The sequence below is a fragment of the Pagrus pagrus genome (assembly GCF_965226575.1).
Source record: "Pagrus pagrus genome assembly, chromosome: 7".
In the NCBI taxonomy this organism is placed as follows: domain Eukaryota; kingdom Metazoa; phylum Chordata; class Actinopteri; order Spariformes; family Sparidae; genus Pagrus; species Pagrus pagrus.
This window is the reverse complement of record NC_140191.1, coordinates 14,238,529-14,255,174: the sequence shown is the minus strand read 5'-3', so window position 1 is coordinate 14,255,174 and position 16,646 is coordinate 14,238,529. Positions and strand designations below refer to the sequence as shown.

General features: G+C 41.3%; 1 protein-coding gene across 3 annotated transcripts; it reads left to right on the top strand.

Moving 5' to 3' along the window:
• The first annotated feature begins 536 nt into the window (after positions 1-536).
• On the top strand, positions 537-12,520 carry snx27b (sorting nexin 27b). Of its 3 annotated transcripts, XR_014623030.1 has the most exons (14): positions 538-1,074; positions 4,397-4,628; positions 4,827-5,019; positions 5,249-5,313; positions 5,413-5,517; positions 5,641-5,719; positions 7,020-7,183; positions 7,268-7,357; positions 7,846-7,995; positions 8,091-8,219; positions 9,162-9,221; positions 9,314-9,362; positions 9,492-9,984; positions 12,367-12,520. XR_014623030.1 is itself a non-coding variant. In XM_084358386.1 (13 exons), the coding sequence occupies exons 1-13, from the start codon at positions 743-745 to the stop codon at positions 9,534-9,536; spliced, it is 1,707 nt and encodes a 568-aa protein (XP_084214512.1). In that variant the 5' UTR covers positions 537-742; the 3' UTR covers positions 9,537-12,520. The 3 variants fall into 3 exon arrangements, 2 of the variants coding, with proteins under 2 accessions (XP_084214512.1, XP_084214511.1); XM_084358386.1 differs by having other exon boundaries at positions 537-1,074; positions 9,314-9,376; positions 9,492-12,520; XM_084358385.1 differs by having other exon boundaries at positions 9,492-12,520.
• Positions 12,521-16,646: the final 4,126 nt, after the last annotated feature.

The window sequence follows — 16,646 nt, the reverse complement described above, 5'->3', positions numbered from 1 at the left end:
ATTTTATAATTTCGACTTTGTATCTCATACGTTTTACTTTTTATAAAGCAATTGTGACTTATCCAATTTTGACTTTTTCCCTCATAATTATGACTTTTTATTTGTATCCTTTTTTATCTCATTATTATAACTTTTTATCGCATAATTGTTACTATTTATTTCATGATTTGGACTTTTTATTTCATAATTTCGTCTTTTTTATTGTTTTACTTTGAAATCTAATAATTTTAACTTTTTATATAACAGTCATGAATTATTGTAATTTCTTAATCTCATAATTATGACTTTTATCTTATTCTGACTTTTCCCCTCATAATTATGACTTTTACCTCATGATTTCGACTTTCTATTTCAAAATTTCGACTTTTTTTATTTCATTACATTATGATTATGATTTTTTAAAATATATTTATTTAACTCACAATTTTCACCTACTATGGGAATATTTTTTTCTCATCAAACTGTCTTCTTATCTGTTTGTTTGTCTTGAACTGGGGGAACTGTGCGTGCATGCCCCTCACGGTGTGCTCATGATGCCTACCCGCTCTGAGGAGGCAGTGTGAGGTGACCCACATGGAACGCATCCCGGGGCGTACTCGGGCGTCGTCGGCCGCTGTCGGCTTTTTCCGGTGATCTCGGTCAGTTAGCTAGCCAAGCTGATTAGCCTGCTACTATCAGCTAATGTTTGTAGGATATTTATCGCCGGCTGACTCGGAGTGGATGATACAAATAGTGTAGAGAAATGGCGGACGTCGAGGGGCAAGGAATTTGTTCGTCGGTCCCTCCGTTGCCTCACCCTTCCTCTCGTAACGGCTCCGGTAGCGGTAACGTTACACCGGGCACCGGCGGCAGCTGCCAGACGGCAACCACCGTTACTTCAGGCCCACGGCTAGTCCGAATAGTGAAGTCCGACTCGGGCTATGGGTTCAATGTTCGGGGACAAGTTAGCGAAGGAGGGCAACTGCGCAGCATTAACGGGGAACTGTACGCTCCGCTGCAGCATGTGAGTGCTGTCCTACCGGGGGGTGCCGCCGACAGAGCCGGTATCTCGAAGGGGGACAGGATTCTCGAGGTGTAAGTGGCTACTGTTTTAGCTTAACCGATGCATATATTGAGCAACACACAAGTGATTCTGTCACCTGAGAATGGCTGTCAGTGCAAAATGAAGGACAGCAGGACCTGTGAGCATCATTTACTGTCTCTTTACCGGGACCAGTGTCGGCCACCGTGGAGCCCGTGTTTGCATGCATCATACTGGTCTTGCAGGGCAGAGTAGCAGTTCATCCTAATGAAAGGAGTGTCTGTGTATGTGTCACAGAGACAAGATCCAGTGATCATTAGGGATTCCCGTCACACAGAAACCTATTCCACTCATCCACAGCATGCCAAATATTCTCTAGTCACCCCTTGCACACATTCATGTCATGGCAGATGCACTGTGTACCAGACATTGCACACTGCATCTAGTATAGCTTGCTTTGCTTACATTGATCCTGAAGGCTAAAACAAGGCAAATCATCATCTCTGAATCTGGGAAATGAACCCCACATTGCTTTGGTGGCGCTATCAGTGAGCACTGATGTGTGTGCTGCGTTTCGGATTGGAGGTGGTTGTCCTCACTGCCACGTTAGTATGCATGGAGATGGCTAGCTGATGTTAGGCTCTGTTGCTATGGAGAGGAACACGCAGCACACAGCTCAGCATCAGCACTGGCGCTTCACTGTGTCTGTTTGTGTGGAGTAAGGTGATGCAGAAAGGGAGGGATGCCTTGAGTTCAATTCTGATTGGCTTCGCTCTCTAAAGTGCAGTATCTCATTGGCTGGCTGTTGCACACTGCTTTGGTAATGGATGGCCTGCAGTAACCTGGCAGTTTGTTGACCTCATTATTTCTGTGTGTTTGTGTGCGAGCATGTGCATGAATGTATGTGTGTTTGCCTTTTTATTTTGTCTCCATATTAGATATTTTGGTCAATATCATCCTCTGATTATCGGCTGGATGTATCGTTTGTGCTCATGTTCATGCTACCCTAGTTAAGCGGCCACCGTGTGGGTTGCATTTACTAGGGCTTTACTAGCCTAATGTGGGATTAAGGGATACGTCAGGCCTAAATATGAGTAGATCTGTATGTAGTTATTGTTGTTGTCAGCTGTAGATTTGACTTTGGTGTGCAGAGCCTTTTTGCCTTGCTGTCAAGGCACAGTATGTACACAATAAGTAAGTGTACACACAGTGGAGTGCCTATGTATTAGCTGCAGTGGTACTCTGCTATTCACTATGCAATCAATACTTCTTTGCACATTTACAAACAACTCCTGCTCTGAGCCTTTGATGCAGAATAATCTTTAGTGCAAGGCAACTCCTTTCAGCCTCCTTCTTGATGATATATATAATGTTAAACACTTAGAGCAATGCCACTTCTCTGGTTAAGCTGTACAATGTATATTGTTGCAGTCTTAGCATGTGTATATGTTGCTGCATTTGTGTAATGAAGAGTGCAAACAGCACAAAGTAAAAAACTCTTTACTCTTACTCTGCCCCAGTGATATAAACACATGTATTATAACCTTGAATTATAAAGACACAAGGGCTGAAGATATGACACACAGGAGAATGTCACTTAAAAACTATTTATCACGTTCAGAACTGCTGACGGTGCAAGTGCAAAGGCCACTACATCAGGTCCTTATTATACAGTCATAAACTGCTAGAAGGAAAGCGCTGCCAAAATGCTTAGTCTGTATTTTGTGTTGTGCAAGACGCGTGATCCTCCACCCACTACACCTGCAAGATGGTTTTATTTGTCCCCTCCATCAGTCTTTGTTTACTTACACTTACATAATCATCTTTTCATCAGCACAAGTTTGGGCTTTGCTATGTGCGGACTGCCTCAGAAGGCCTGCTTTTACTCGCCTGCATATTCATGTGAAGTTATCTCTTGCCGTTGATTTATTAGTTGTCAGCTGTCATTTTAGGCCATGCGATGACATAATGGCTGACATTACAGACTGGTTTCCCACCTGTGAACACTACCAGTTGCATTAATTGCACATCGGCTGCCTCAGTAGTTCTCGTTAGGAGATGACAAACATTTCTGAGCCTCTCTGGTCAATTTGTGAGATTGTAGTAAAATTAAGATAAGCATATACAAACCTTTTGCATGTCGTTATACCCTTGAAAGTTATAGATGAAAGTTTATTTTTGGGGTTGGATGGTAGGAAAAGTTGACTTGTATTATTAAGTTGTATCTGAGAAGACAAATATATTTGAACAAAATATTAAGAGGAAGTCGCTGTATTAAAAGATCAGTGCAGATTTTTGACTAACCACTTTATGCCACACAAATTGTGATTTAAGTTGTTTCCAAGGTTTTGACTGGGTTATGCAAATGAATAACAAGTGGCATTTGAGGCAGCCTTTGGAAAATGTTCAAGTCATGCATTCATTCACATATTTGCAAGCTGCTGTTTAAATTGGAAAAACCCATTACAGTAGCACTAAACACAAAGCACTGAATAATGAAATTTAATTTGACTGACTCTCATTCTGGCACCCCTAACATTGAAATTTGTTTTAAAAGTCACAGACTGTTGAGGTGATGCTGAGAGCTTTTATAAGAGATGCTGTGGCTGTTTTGAGTAAAGTTAACTATAGGTCAGGTTGCTACAGCGCTGTCATCAGCACTGTCAGGCCTCTGACATATGCCTGCCAGAGGGCACACACCCACTGTTGCTCATGCTCAGCTGTGCTAATGACATAAACCAAAGGTCCAATTCCAGAGGGGGAAGATGTGAACTCAGAGTGCTTTTTAGGACAACGCCTCTGTCACTCTGCCATGCATAAACAGGAGCTGTTTCCAAATTTTAGCGCATTTATCTTTAACACCTCATCCATCTTCTGCCATTTCACTCAGAATGTATGTACTATTTAGGGATCTCAGAATTTCTTAAAATTCATTGGGCTGCGAATCTCATAATTTAATGTTTCACTCTTTGCCCTTGAGATAAGCTTACAATGCAAAATGATGATGGATTAAAGGTGTCTGAATACAACAGTCCTGTATAAATGCTTCCTTTGTGAAACTCAATTTTTTCATTATGGTTGTTGTTAGTTTGCCTTGGGGCACTTTGCTGCAGTGTGTAGTATTATTGTATTTGATTGTTTTATGTTGTTTTGTGGTTATTTTTGCTCTTGGAAATGTAAAATCTTCTCAAGTAATTTAGTCCAGAATAAGCTCAAGCCTCAAAATGTGCCTTAGAACAAACTAAGAAAGTATTAAAAAACAAAATAAATAAAATGAAAATGCTAAATAGATAATAAATAAACAGTGAGTAAAAGTGAACTATTAATAGTGTCGCCTCCCTAACATCTGCATGTCTTCCTCCATGTTTTCAACAGTAATGGTGTGAATGTAGAGGGAGCGACCCACAAGCAGGTGGTGGACCTGATCCGGGCCGGAGAGAGGGAACTGGTGCTGGCAGTGCTGTCCGTACCGCCGCAGGAGGCTGACTGCCTGGATCCCGGAGACGACGTTTCAGCCCAGTCCTGCTATGACTACTCCGACAAGCAGGCCGTCCCCATCTCTGTGCCGAGCTACAAACACACTGAGCTCAACCAGGAAAAGTTTGTGGTGGGTGCACTTGTGGATGAATACACACTGTAAATGTGAGAGGAGGAGAATGAATTTATAAACAGATCACTTTGATACACAGTGTCTGCAACTTATCATGAACTCTGGGCACGAAATTATTTTAATTTGAAGACCTATTAATTGAACTTCCTGTCATTCCATTATCATTATTCTCTTTTTCCGCGCGCTCTCTTCCAGGTTTATAATGTGTACATGGCAGGCAGGCAGCTGTGCTCCAAGCGTTACCGCGAGTTTGTGATCCTACACCAAAACCTGAAGAGGGAGTTTGCCAACTTTACGTTCCCCAAGCTGCCTGGGAAATGGCCTTTTTCCCTGTCGGAGCAGCAGCTAGATGCACGACGCAGAGGCCTGGAAGAATACCTGGAGAAAGGTCAGGGAGAGAGAGCCGGAGGTGTCGGGCTTCTGTAAAACTTTTATAAAGCCAGAATTTAGAAACTGGTTTCATCCTCTCTTTGGTTTGTTAGTTAACTAATAGGCCAAGATAAATACTGTCCGCTCCAAAGTCCATAGCTACACTGTTTATGTCGTTGTATAACCACTGTTATTTAATATGCTACATGTAAAAAAGGCTCCTCATAAAATTGTTTTCTCATCTGCAGTGTGCTCTGTACGGGTAATTGGAGAAAGTGACATCATGCAGGAGTTCCTGTCTGAATCAGATGAGGTAAAAAGAAATAGCTACATGTGTGTGTGTGTGTTTTCTTGCGGTGCTCTGTGGTCTTGTGACTCACCGTACAGCTTGTCTCTCCTTCTCATGACCTAGAACTATAACGGTGTGTCGGATGTGGAGTTGAGAATAGCCATGCCCGACAAAACCACGCTCACTGTCAGAGTTCGCAAAAACTCCACGACAGACCAGGTTTACCAGGTAAATACATACACAGGCCGGTCTAACTGTTAGCCATTATAACCATGACCTCAGGATAGTCGTCTTGCCAGTGTTTTCCATTTCCTCACCCTCTCTCATTCTGTCTCTTCCTCTCTCTTTCAGGCTGTGGTTATGAAACTAGGGATGGACAGTGTAACAGCCAGCTACTTTGCTCTGTTTGAGGTCATCAACCACACCTTTGGTTAGTAGCAACATGTAATTAAGCTCTGACTTTGTGTGTATGCTCCTTTCCTGCACTGAAAATGTGTTTTAATCTTTGTTTTGATTCCTCATCAACCATCCCTTTTTAACATGATATCAGTAGTAAGTCTTTACTTCACACAGCACCACTGAGTTTATTCTCCATGAAGTGTGTGCTCTGTTGTCACTACAAAGACAGAAGCCACAGTGAAAACAAAAGGGATTTTTAATGTGTTTGAACAATGGTTCAAAGGAACCAACAAGCAAAATTTTAAAAGTATCAAACCAAAGAAATCCCACTGTCTCCCTGTAGCCCAGCCATTCCTCCAACTGCCCTGAGTTCTAGCTGGCCAGCCAGGATATGTGTTAGCAGCTAGTTCATTCCTTCCTCAAGCTTTCTTAGCTTTTTTAGTCTAATAAATGCATAAACAACTCTGTTAAATCCCACCATAATACAAACACAAGCAAAATAGCTGTTGTGAATGTACCTCAGTCCGAAAAGGCTACCGGGCATGACAGCGGTGGCTGTGTACTGGAAGTGCAGCGCATTGTTGTCATCACTAACCTAGCGTTACCCCATCTCTCTCTCACATGACGATGACATACGAAGAGAGGGAGAGATGATTTTAATGGTATTAACACAATTATAAATTCAGATCCTGAATTGTTGTAGCCTGCGAACCAGACAAATCTGCGAGTATGTTTAATTTGCTCTGTCAAAAAGGTCTGGCCACCCTCTCATTCAGACAGATTTTCCTCTGGGGGGTGTCACGATTTAATTCTAAATTGAAAAATCTAAATCTAATCTAATTCTACATTGAAAATGGTCCGATCGTTGGTCTGCACCAAATTAATTAATCATCATTCTTTTTGTCATCGGGCATGGCACACACACCCACCTTCCTTCAACCAATTTACACTCTCCTCTTGCTCACTCTGTTCCTCGGTTTCACATGTCTGCCCGTTGCTGCGACTGCTGCAGCCCCAATATCTTAGATTTTTGCACATTTGGCAGCATCCACATATAGATTATTTATTTTTTGCGTCTCTTCACAGCCCTTTTTAGTTTGCAATACCTTTTTTCACATTACCAGCATCAAACAGAGCATAGAACATATTTGACACTAAATGCTCCGCTGAACACACTGAAAGATAATAGATTTTTGCTCGATTGTAGAGAAGGTCAGGAAAGAAAAGTACTCACCATATAGGAATATGATTTAACTCTCTCCTTCCTTCCTTTCCTCCCTGACTCCCTGTTTTCTCTTTTTTCTCTTTTATGGTCTCTCTTCCTTCCTCAGTGCGTAAGCTTGCCCCCAACGAGTTCCCCCACAAACTGTATGTACAGAACTATACCTCAGCCATCCCAGGAACCTGCCTCACCCTGCGCAAGTGGCTCTTCACCACTGAAGAGGAGATTCTGCTCAATGACAACCAGCTTGCTGTCAACTACTTCTTTCACCAGGTATGTGCATTTGTCTGTCTGTCTCCGTTGTGTGTGTACGTATCTTATTTGTTTGTTTTCTGACAGTGGCTCCTATCTTTGCAGGCCTTGGATGATGTGAAGAAAGGCTTCATCAAAGCAGAGCAGAAGTCCTACCAGCTGCAGAAGCTGGCAGAGCAGAAGAAAATGTCCATGGTCAGTGTCTCACTTGTGGACAGACACCACACAGCTACTCTACTACTGTTCCTGTGTAACTTGCACAGACAGAGAGAGATAGAGTTACTCTCTGTGGTTCAGTGTGTCTTATATCACCCCCTCTCTTCCACCTGTTAAATCTCCTTTCACTGAGTGAGTGTGTAGGTTTGACTGGAGTGTCAAAGACACAAATCCTTGCAGGGAAAATGTGCAGGGGGGAAGTAAGCTAGTGCTAAGTAAGCTCTGTCTGAAAACATAAATATATCACCCTCACTTTAGAGAGTTTAAACTTGCCACAGAATCTAATTATTCACACCCTATTTTCAGATCAGTTTGGCTGCAGAGAACAACTATAGTGTTCGACTGTACTCGGCATTATGGCTATAAAGCTTAGATGAAGTAAAACATCAGAATGTGCATCCTGCATCAAAACTTGGTATTGTAATATGTATTTTTTTTAATAAATATCTTGTCTCTTTCTCTCTTAGTATCTGAGTTTGATGAGGGGTTGCGAGGGCTACAATGAGATCATATTCCCCCACTGTTCATGTGACTCCCGACGTAAAGGGCACGTCATCACAGCCATCAGCATTCACCATTTCAAGCTGCACGCCTGCACCGAGGAAGGGACGCTTGAGGCAAGGGCAACTGTTTGTTACTGCGTGTCCGTATGTTTAAACATTAGATTGTACGTATAGTGAGTTAGCGTACTGAATCCTCCGTCTTCTTCCAGAACCAGGTGATTGCGTTTGACTGGGGAGAGATGCAGCGGTGGGACACGGATGAAGAGGGCATGGCCTTTTGTTTTGAATATGCACGGGGAGAGAAGAAACCACGCTGGGTCAAGATTTTTACACCCTATGTGAGTATCACACGCACATGATTACACAATGTGTGTTATGTGCTTACTGTACATAGAAACGTTACGGGACTTTGGAACTGTAACTCATGAGAAACATGAAAAAATTATAATGTATGTATCAACATGAATAATGACTTAGATATTCACATAACCAGTTTCCTGAGTGTCTTAGTCACCTGGAATATTCTTGACAGCTTTTTAATTTAAAAAATTGTCGGGATATATGGTATATTAGTACAGGGCTGGATGATATGGCCTTTAAATAATATTGCAATGTTTTAAGGTTGCATCTGTCAATACAGACTTTCATGTGTGTACAGTGAATATGATGCTAATGCATGCAGCCAGCTTATCTTGGGCTGCTTAGCTTAGCTTAGCACAAAGACTGGGAACAGATGGAAACAGATCTTGCTTGGCTCTGTCAAGTGGTGACAAAATATACCTACCAGCACTTGTAAAGCTCACTAACTAACACTTTATGTCGTGTTTGTTTAATCTATACAAAAGGTGTAATGTAAAAGCTATTTCTACACTATTTCTTGGCTCTGTGCATTTTCCTGGCGATGAGCAGAGACTCCAGGAGGTTAAATGTCCCAGCCAAGAAATAGTCTGGCACATAATTCTCCCTAAAACTGCAAATGAATTAAACAAACACGACATTATGTGTTAATTATTGAACTTCAGAGGTGCTGGTAGGTGTATTTTCTAACCATTTGACAGAGCCAGGCTAGCTGTTTCCAGTCTTTGTGCTAAGCTAAACTAAGCTAGGCTGCTGGCTGTAATCTCATATTTACAGTACAGACGTGAGAGTGGTATCGATCTCATCAACCGTCTCTGACAGAAAGCCAAAAAGCGTTTTTTTATTCTACTCTTTTTCTAACTATTCCTTCAAAGGAAAATGTGTAATGTTTCTCTCTTTATGTTTACGTGGCTGATGTTCAGTTCAATTACATGCATGAGTGCTTCGAGAGAGTCTTCTGTGAGCTGAAGTGGAGGAAGGAGGTAAGGAGCATCTGCTTACAGGCTAACCTACTCTATTACAAGTCATGTGTTTGTGCCCTTTACTCATACCTGCGATGTGTGTGTTTCTACAGGTGGAAGAGGAGGCAACTGACAAGGACAATAAGAACTGCAGTAAAGATGGTATGTGTGGCAAGGTAAGGCTTTGCCTGCCTCTTGTCAGTCTATGATCCAGTAATAGCCTCTGTGACTTTGTCTGTCTTCTGTTTCTGAGTTTGTGTGTCTTCGTCTTGATTACCATTTCTGTTGCAGAATATTTTCCAGCTGCTGAGGCACAGAAGGGATGGAGGCATCTAGGAAGGGAGATCGTTACCTCTTAACTGGACACCGTCGTCATCGACTCGGCTCAGTTCGGCCCTCCTCCAGCCCCAGACCCAGCAACACTCAGCTATCAACCACATGGTCATCATTTACACCCCATCAGCTACAACCCGAGAAGCTTCCCCCAATACATGCAAACCAAGAAGCATCTGCAACTGAACAAATCGGATAAACGAACGCATAGAAAGCTACAGACACATGAACCAGAACTCTTGAATCCAGTGCTTTATAATCATGCATTAAGCAGAGCTCTGTCAAAAAGAAATGAGGCCTCTATAGACTGGATTCATGCAAGCCTTCTTCTTACTGGCAGGGACTTAGAATGTGACCAGTACGTGAGCCTCCACTGAAGCAGTCATACCGGGAAGAGAAAGCTGAAGTGAATAAGGAAATATCAATGGACCAACAAGGGAAAGTGAAAACTGTAAGTGCTCACAAACGGGAACACACGCAACACATTATCAGCGATACTGAGGGTTGATCACAGGAAGAGACTCAGCTTCTCGATTCAGCGAGCAGAACAGCAGTGTCCTCTTTGTGTTTTTTGGCCAGTTGTTAGCGTGCAAATATGTTTGTGCATGTTTACTATGCGTGCAAAGGGGGGCCCCCAGAAGACAAGAGGCCGAGCAGTGCGAGGTCCTCAGAATGTAAGTGAGGGCTGAATTATGCCACATGCATAAATTATCATGTTTGCCGCTAAAATTTACTTTTATGAAAGAAATCTATTAACATTGTAACGTGGCAAACGAGAGAAGGGATAGAGACATTTTGTAGGATTGTTAGACACATTTTTCATCCAGAGCACACGGCTGCGAGGATACGACACACGAGCGGGAACACGTTAAACTTTAGACTAATGTTGCACTTTATCCAACAGTATTAACAACCTCCAAATGTGGGAAATGTAACCTAAGAAGCAGATAGTGGGCATAATACTCGCACTTAGTTTACATTCAGCTTTTACTGACTGACTACAGTATGATTATGTACTGCATCATCAAATGGAGTGCATTGTGCAGAGCCATGCATTAAACCTTTGTGTATTTATAGTATTACGTAAACACTCCATGCTAATGTTTTGGGGCCATTGTAGAGAACTGATCAGACAGGTGTAGTTCAGTATGTTCAGTGTGCATTACCCTTGTGAGACAGCAGGGGTCCTTCTCTTCCTGAGTGCTCTCTTGCCGACAGTGATTACTTAGTTTCTGAGAACTCCCACAGGATTTATAATAGGCCTGTAATTCAAACGGCAGCACTATTTATCTCTGTAGCGGGTCCATTGCTGTACTGTTAAACCACTCATGCACTCCAGATTCAGGTTAAGTGGGAAGAGGATTTCTTAGCCAGAAAGGGCGGCTTGCACCTTACATCAACGTGATAGATATGAAGATAACTGCACATTCACTAAAGCCTCTGTAGCAACTCTGCAGTGTAAAGTAATAATAAACAGTGTGATTTAATGTCCTTCTAAATGAGCCCGGTTAATGTTCTCATTCCTACAATAATGTAATAACAAACAGTAATTATCTGATGATGTAATGGCGAGGACGAACACTAAAACATAAAATAATGTCATTACAGGTGATTACATCATTAAACCTTGACACGTTTAATGCTGATATTAGATATGAATCATTGCTTTTTGCAAATTTGTGTTGTCACTGTCATAATCGTTAAAGGTGCACTACGTAGTTTTGGGGAACAATTTTCAATCAGATGAGATCATTCATCATTCGACTTTTTTTATTTATGCCTAAACAAACTAAAAAAACCCTCTTTGTTTTCATGACTGAATAAACTGAATAAGCAAACTGACGTTAAAGGACAAACACAGTTTCATACTGTTTTACTTTGTTTATATTTGGCGGACCCTGCCACCTTTCTAGCTTCAAACAGTGTTCTTGGGACCTTATTTTCCTCTGAGAACAGCTTGTTTATTCAGTTGCGGAGAAAATAAATATTTCTGAGTTTGTATTATTACCTCATTAATATAAAATTCTAAGTTTAAATGTGTTCTCCAAAACAACACAGTGCCCCTTTAAGTCTTTGTAGCTTTATAGCATTAAAAACTCTATAGAAGGACATTATTTCTTGCATTTAATATATATTATATACATGATATTACATGTTCAGTTGCTACTAGCTTGTACAGGATGAGCTCTCGTGTAAGTGCTGGGTGATACGGCTGATTATCATGATCTAAAATCAATATACTGTGTGTCATGATATGGCTTATTTATGCAAAAACAAATGTAACATAATAATAATATACTGATGCACAAAGCAAAGAAGATAAAGTCACGTGATCAGGGTATGATGCCAATGAATATCATTAAATCATAATATTTAATTGTCGCTCAGCGCAAATTCCTTATTAGCTCGTAATGAGAATATCAACAGTATGTTTTTGTTAACTACAAGCAAGTAAAGAGTCATAGATTGACATCTCTTACTGAGAGTGCTTGTGATAACGATGGTGCTGTTCACAAAAGCCATTTTGGGTGATGAATGAGCTTCAGAAGACCTTGGTGGGTATGTAAAGGTTTAATTGAATGTGTCGAGCCTTGAATTGAGAGACTGAATGTGCAACCCTAAAGGCCGAATGCATTTCCCAGGATTCTTGTCTGTTTACTGGACCATGTCTGACGTGTTCGATTGTCTGACAATGTCTGATCTGCCCACCTCCAAGTGTGCGCTCCCCCCTCTCTCTTTAAGTGTCACTAACGTTATTTATTTCAGTAAGATACGATGTTAAATTCAGCGTCTGTTGTTCAGTTTTTTTCACCTGACATGGTTTGGTTTTCAGAGAGCCACGCTAGGAAAAGGAGGGACATTGACAACCTGCAGATTCTTTGACATGTTGAAATGTAAAATTTAAGACAAAGTGTTTGGTTATGTCGCTTACTGTAATAAATTGTAACATATTCTTTTAAATAAACCGATTTATTGATGCAAAGTTAGTTTTTTTGTTGATTCTGTGTGTTTGTGTGTGTTGAACCTGAGACAAAACCAGCAGGTGGGAGTTGAGAGTTGAGAAGTTACCCTCCAGGCTCTCAGTAAGCAGAGTGAGATTTATCCCATAAAGATGATTTTACGCTCATTCTCCCGCTCTGCCTTTGTGTACCCACATCTGTTTTCTTTCTTCCTCTCTCTCTCTGCACTGCCCTCCTCTTCTCTCCCCAACTCCAACGTCTTTTAATGAGATCTGGGAGACAATTACCCAACAGGCAGTGAAATAGCCGTTCCTTATCGACCTGCATCTAGTGCCTGCACCCGGTAATTAATAGCTATTGAGTGTTGTTGGTGGGGGATATTCTGTTGGAACATCTGAATTTTGAGAGCTAACATCTTTGGGCCAGAGACCTGTCCTGAGAGATGTCTTGCACAGGATCAGACTTGAATGTTGATCAGTTTCATTCTGCTAATTTATCACATGAAAGGAGGTGCGGCCTTCCTTAAAGGTCATATTTATAACATTTTTCTGTAGATGCATCATTTTTAAATGTAATACATGTACAGAGCTTGTAGAAAGGTGCAGGATTTTTAAACAGTGATTGTTTATGTTGTTTACAGCTTCTAACAAGGTCTGTGAGCCGATAGTCTTGGTAGTTGCCAGTTAGTGGAAAAAATAGTTTTACAGTATGTGCCCAGCATACTGTACTGGCCTAATGTAAGCTAGCTAGCATTAGCCACTTTAATGTTAGCTAGTGTTAGCAACATTAACAATAGGTAGCTAGAGTTAGCATCGTTAACGTAACTTGCTAGTGTTGGCAACATTAATGTCAGGTAGCTAGTGTTAGCCACGTTAACATTAGCTCGTTGGCAATGTTAAAGTTAGCTCGTTTGCAACGTTAGCTAGCTAGCATTAGCTACTTTAACGCAAACGTCAGAGTCAACTAGTTGTAACGCCATGTTTCTACAGTACCCCTGAACGGACAAACTAAACTCTGGCTCGGATGAGTGGTGATCAGTTGGTTGCAGTCTACAACCTTATGCCACTAAATACGACACACTGGACCTTTTCATTAAAAAATAACACCTCTAAAGCAAAACAAAGTACATTTTGTAGCTGAATTGTAGCTAAAATTGAAGTTTACAGTGTAAGATTGGTGATCTGAAATATTAAAGGGGCAGTATGTAGTTTTGTAAAAGAGATTTAAACTCAGATAATATTTACAATATTGATGAGGTAATAATACAAACTTCCTCAAGAGAATAAAGTCCCCAGAACAATGTTTTAAACTAGAAAGGTGGTTACTTAGAATCATCCTGGAAATATAAACTAAAAGTAAAACAGTATGAACTTGTGTTGTCCTTTATAGACAGTTTGTTATTCAGTTTATTCAGTCATGAAAATCAATCAATGAAGATTTTCACTTCTGATTCAGATTTCTCGCACCTTTTAGATAGGAGCATCATAGTGACTCAGTTGGTTCATACAGTGTGTTTGCAGGCAGCATGTGTGGTTCTCTGTGCTGGTTTTTTTTCACCCCGTCCTATTTTGCAAAGATATGCAAGTCTAGAGGATTTTGATTGTCTGTGAAAAACCTGGCAACCTGCCTGCAATGCCCTCTTCTTCACTTTTTAAAGTAGGAAAAGCTGACTGACTAGAAATAAGCCAGTTAACTAAGAAAATACTGCAGTTTCCTTTCAGATTTCCCTAGTCCTTTGAAATTTCTGAATAGATTAAACCAATAAAATACACCACATTATATCAACTATTATTCCCTCCTTTTATATTCTCCCCTCTCTTATTTTTTTCCACATGAGCAAACACAACAAAGAACTGACAGCACTGCACAAGCAGCGGAGATACAGAACAGCAGAGAGAGAGAGTGCTTGAGGAGAACGCGTGGTTACTGCATTAGGTCTGCAGCAGGGTCCTCACGATACCACTTAATGTGTGAGTGGGTTCGTGGTTGTGCTGCTTCACGTGTCCGTGGATGTAGGTGCGAATCTGTGCGACAACTGCAGCCACACATTGCAGTGGCCCCTTGATAACCAACACGCTTTCTGTATCCCACCCTCCTGCTCGCTGCAGCATGCCCCTCTGTTTTGTATGACTCGGTTTGCTTCCCCTCTGAACAAACGGCTCTGCGTGAGCTGTCGACAGAAAGCAGGTGGATGTCACCGCAGGAGGAGAGTATCTCAGATTTATTACCCGTGCCGTATTGCATCGCTCAGCTGTGTTAGGCAGCAGCCCCGGCAGTCTTGCAGACAAAAGGAGCTCAGTAGGCCATTGAAATGCATTGTGAAATGCTCCAATAGCGAACTGCCCTGCCTGCTCATACTGTGCTTAGTGAAAAAAAGTTGAAAGCCAAATTAATAGCCTCAGTGCTGAAGGTTTGAGTACAGCCCTGCCAAGACACCAATTAGCCAAATTCAATCATCCATAAAGTGTTTGCATTATTTCAGCGTCAATCATTTCACATGGGAGTGTTTGCCAAAATCCCTCTAATAAATCTTCATAAAGACACCCTTTGCCAATTGAGAATATATGTCCAGTCACCCCTAAATGCTGGTCTAAGTACAGTTTAGCAGCAGCAGCATCCCAGAGGAGGAGGAGGAGGAAGAGGAGGAGGAGGAGGGATTCTTCTTCTCTCTCCCTCCTCCAGCCCTCCCTCTCTCATTAATGAGCAATCAGTTAAAAACTTTATCGGCTCCTATTCGCCCTCTCAGCACATTTTTTCCTGCCTCCTCTGTTTCTCTCAAGCATGCAACCGCCTTCTTTCTGTGTTCCCCTTCACGATGCTTCCCCCTCCGTCTCTGTGCCTTTGCATAGCCCTCCCTTCCATCTCTCTGTCTGTCTCTTTCTTCCTTTTGCCCTCTTTATTGCTGTGCTTCATTACCTTCATCGTCCCTTTCCTCTCTCTCTCCCCCAACCCCCAATCTCCCCTTCACTCCTGCTGTCCCCCTGCCTCTGCGTCCTTTTTAAACTTCGATCCCTCGAAACTTCGATCGAAAGGCAGCCAGAGAATTAAACATATGATGCATGTCTACAGAGTACAAAAGACCAGACAATTTATTTTGTAATGTTCACAGCTCGGTCTGTCGCACCCTATTGGCATTCGAGTCTCGGACACCAGGGTCACAGAGTTGACAATTTAATGCACATACAAGAATGTGAATAGATGCGTGAAAGTGTGCTGTGGTGTGTGTGTCTATGAGATAAAAAGCCTTGTGAAAGGCTGACACGACCTATGATTTCTGTCTTCTCTCTTTCACACTGCAATCTGAACCTTATCTCTGACTGCACACACAGAAAATAATGTTCCACATCACGAATAAAACCAGGGATTTGAAATATATTCTTCTAGCTGTGACTGTAAAAGTGAATCCCACATTCAGAAACAAGAGACAGCACTTCACCCAACCCCCTCAGCTTGGATATCATGTTAATGCACAGTTTAGATTTATAGAAAGTGACTTACAAAGGGAAAAAAAAGATCCCTGTTGCAGTATGCGGCACTTTTTTCTCCGAATATGACTCCGTCTCCTGCTTTACTGCACTCACTGCAGTATATAATGAAGCTAATGTGATTGATAAAGTTGCTGCAGAAGCGAATCACCAATGTCATCATCCCATTACACGGATGATGTCCTGGCTGTATTATTGTGATAAGGATTTTTCTTTTTCTGTTTTTAATCTCAGGAACAGGGTACTCATGTGGAAAGATACCGATCACAATGACTTTGACGATCCTATTAAAAGTAAAGAAACTTTGGAAAAACCTTAAATTAAGATTTAGATTTAGATGTTGGGCTCATATAACATGTCTATTTGGACTAGGGGAGAGAAAACTTCCAAAATAAACATTTATGTGTTCATTTTAGTTAAAATGTCTGCTCTTGATGTGTATGCAAATGAGTGCATATTTAATTAGGTTGCCCTTTTTGCATATTTAAACCTAAAGTATAAGAAAACATGATTGTCTTAATATTAGAAATCAACTGGGATAGTTTAATGGTGAGATCTGCTAGTTCAAAATGTTACCCTATTCACCAAGTCTTTGTATTTTTTGTATTGTGCATACAATATTTATCTTTGGAGGCCTCTCAAAATGAGTTTTCTTTCACACTCCGAGC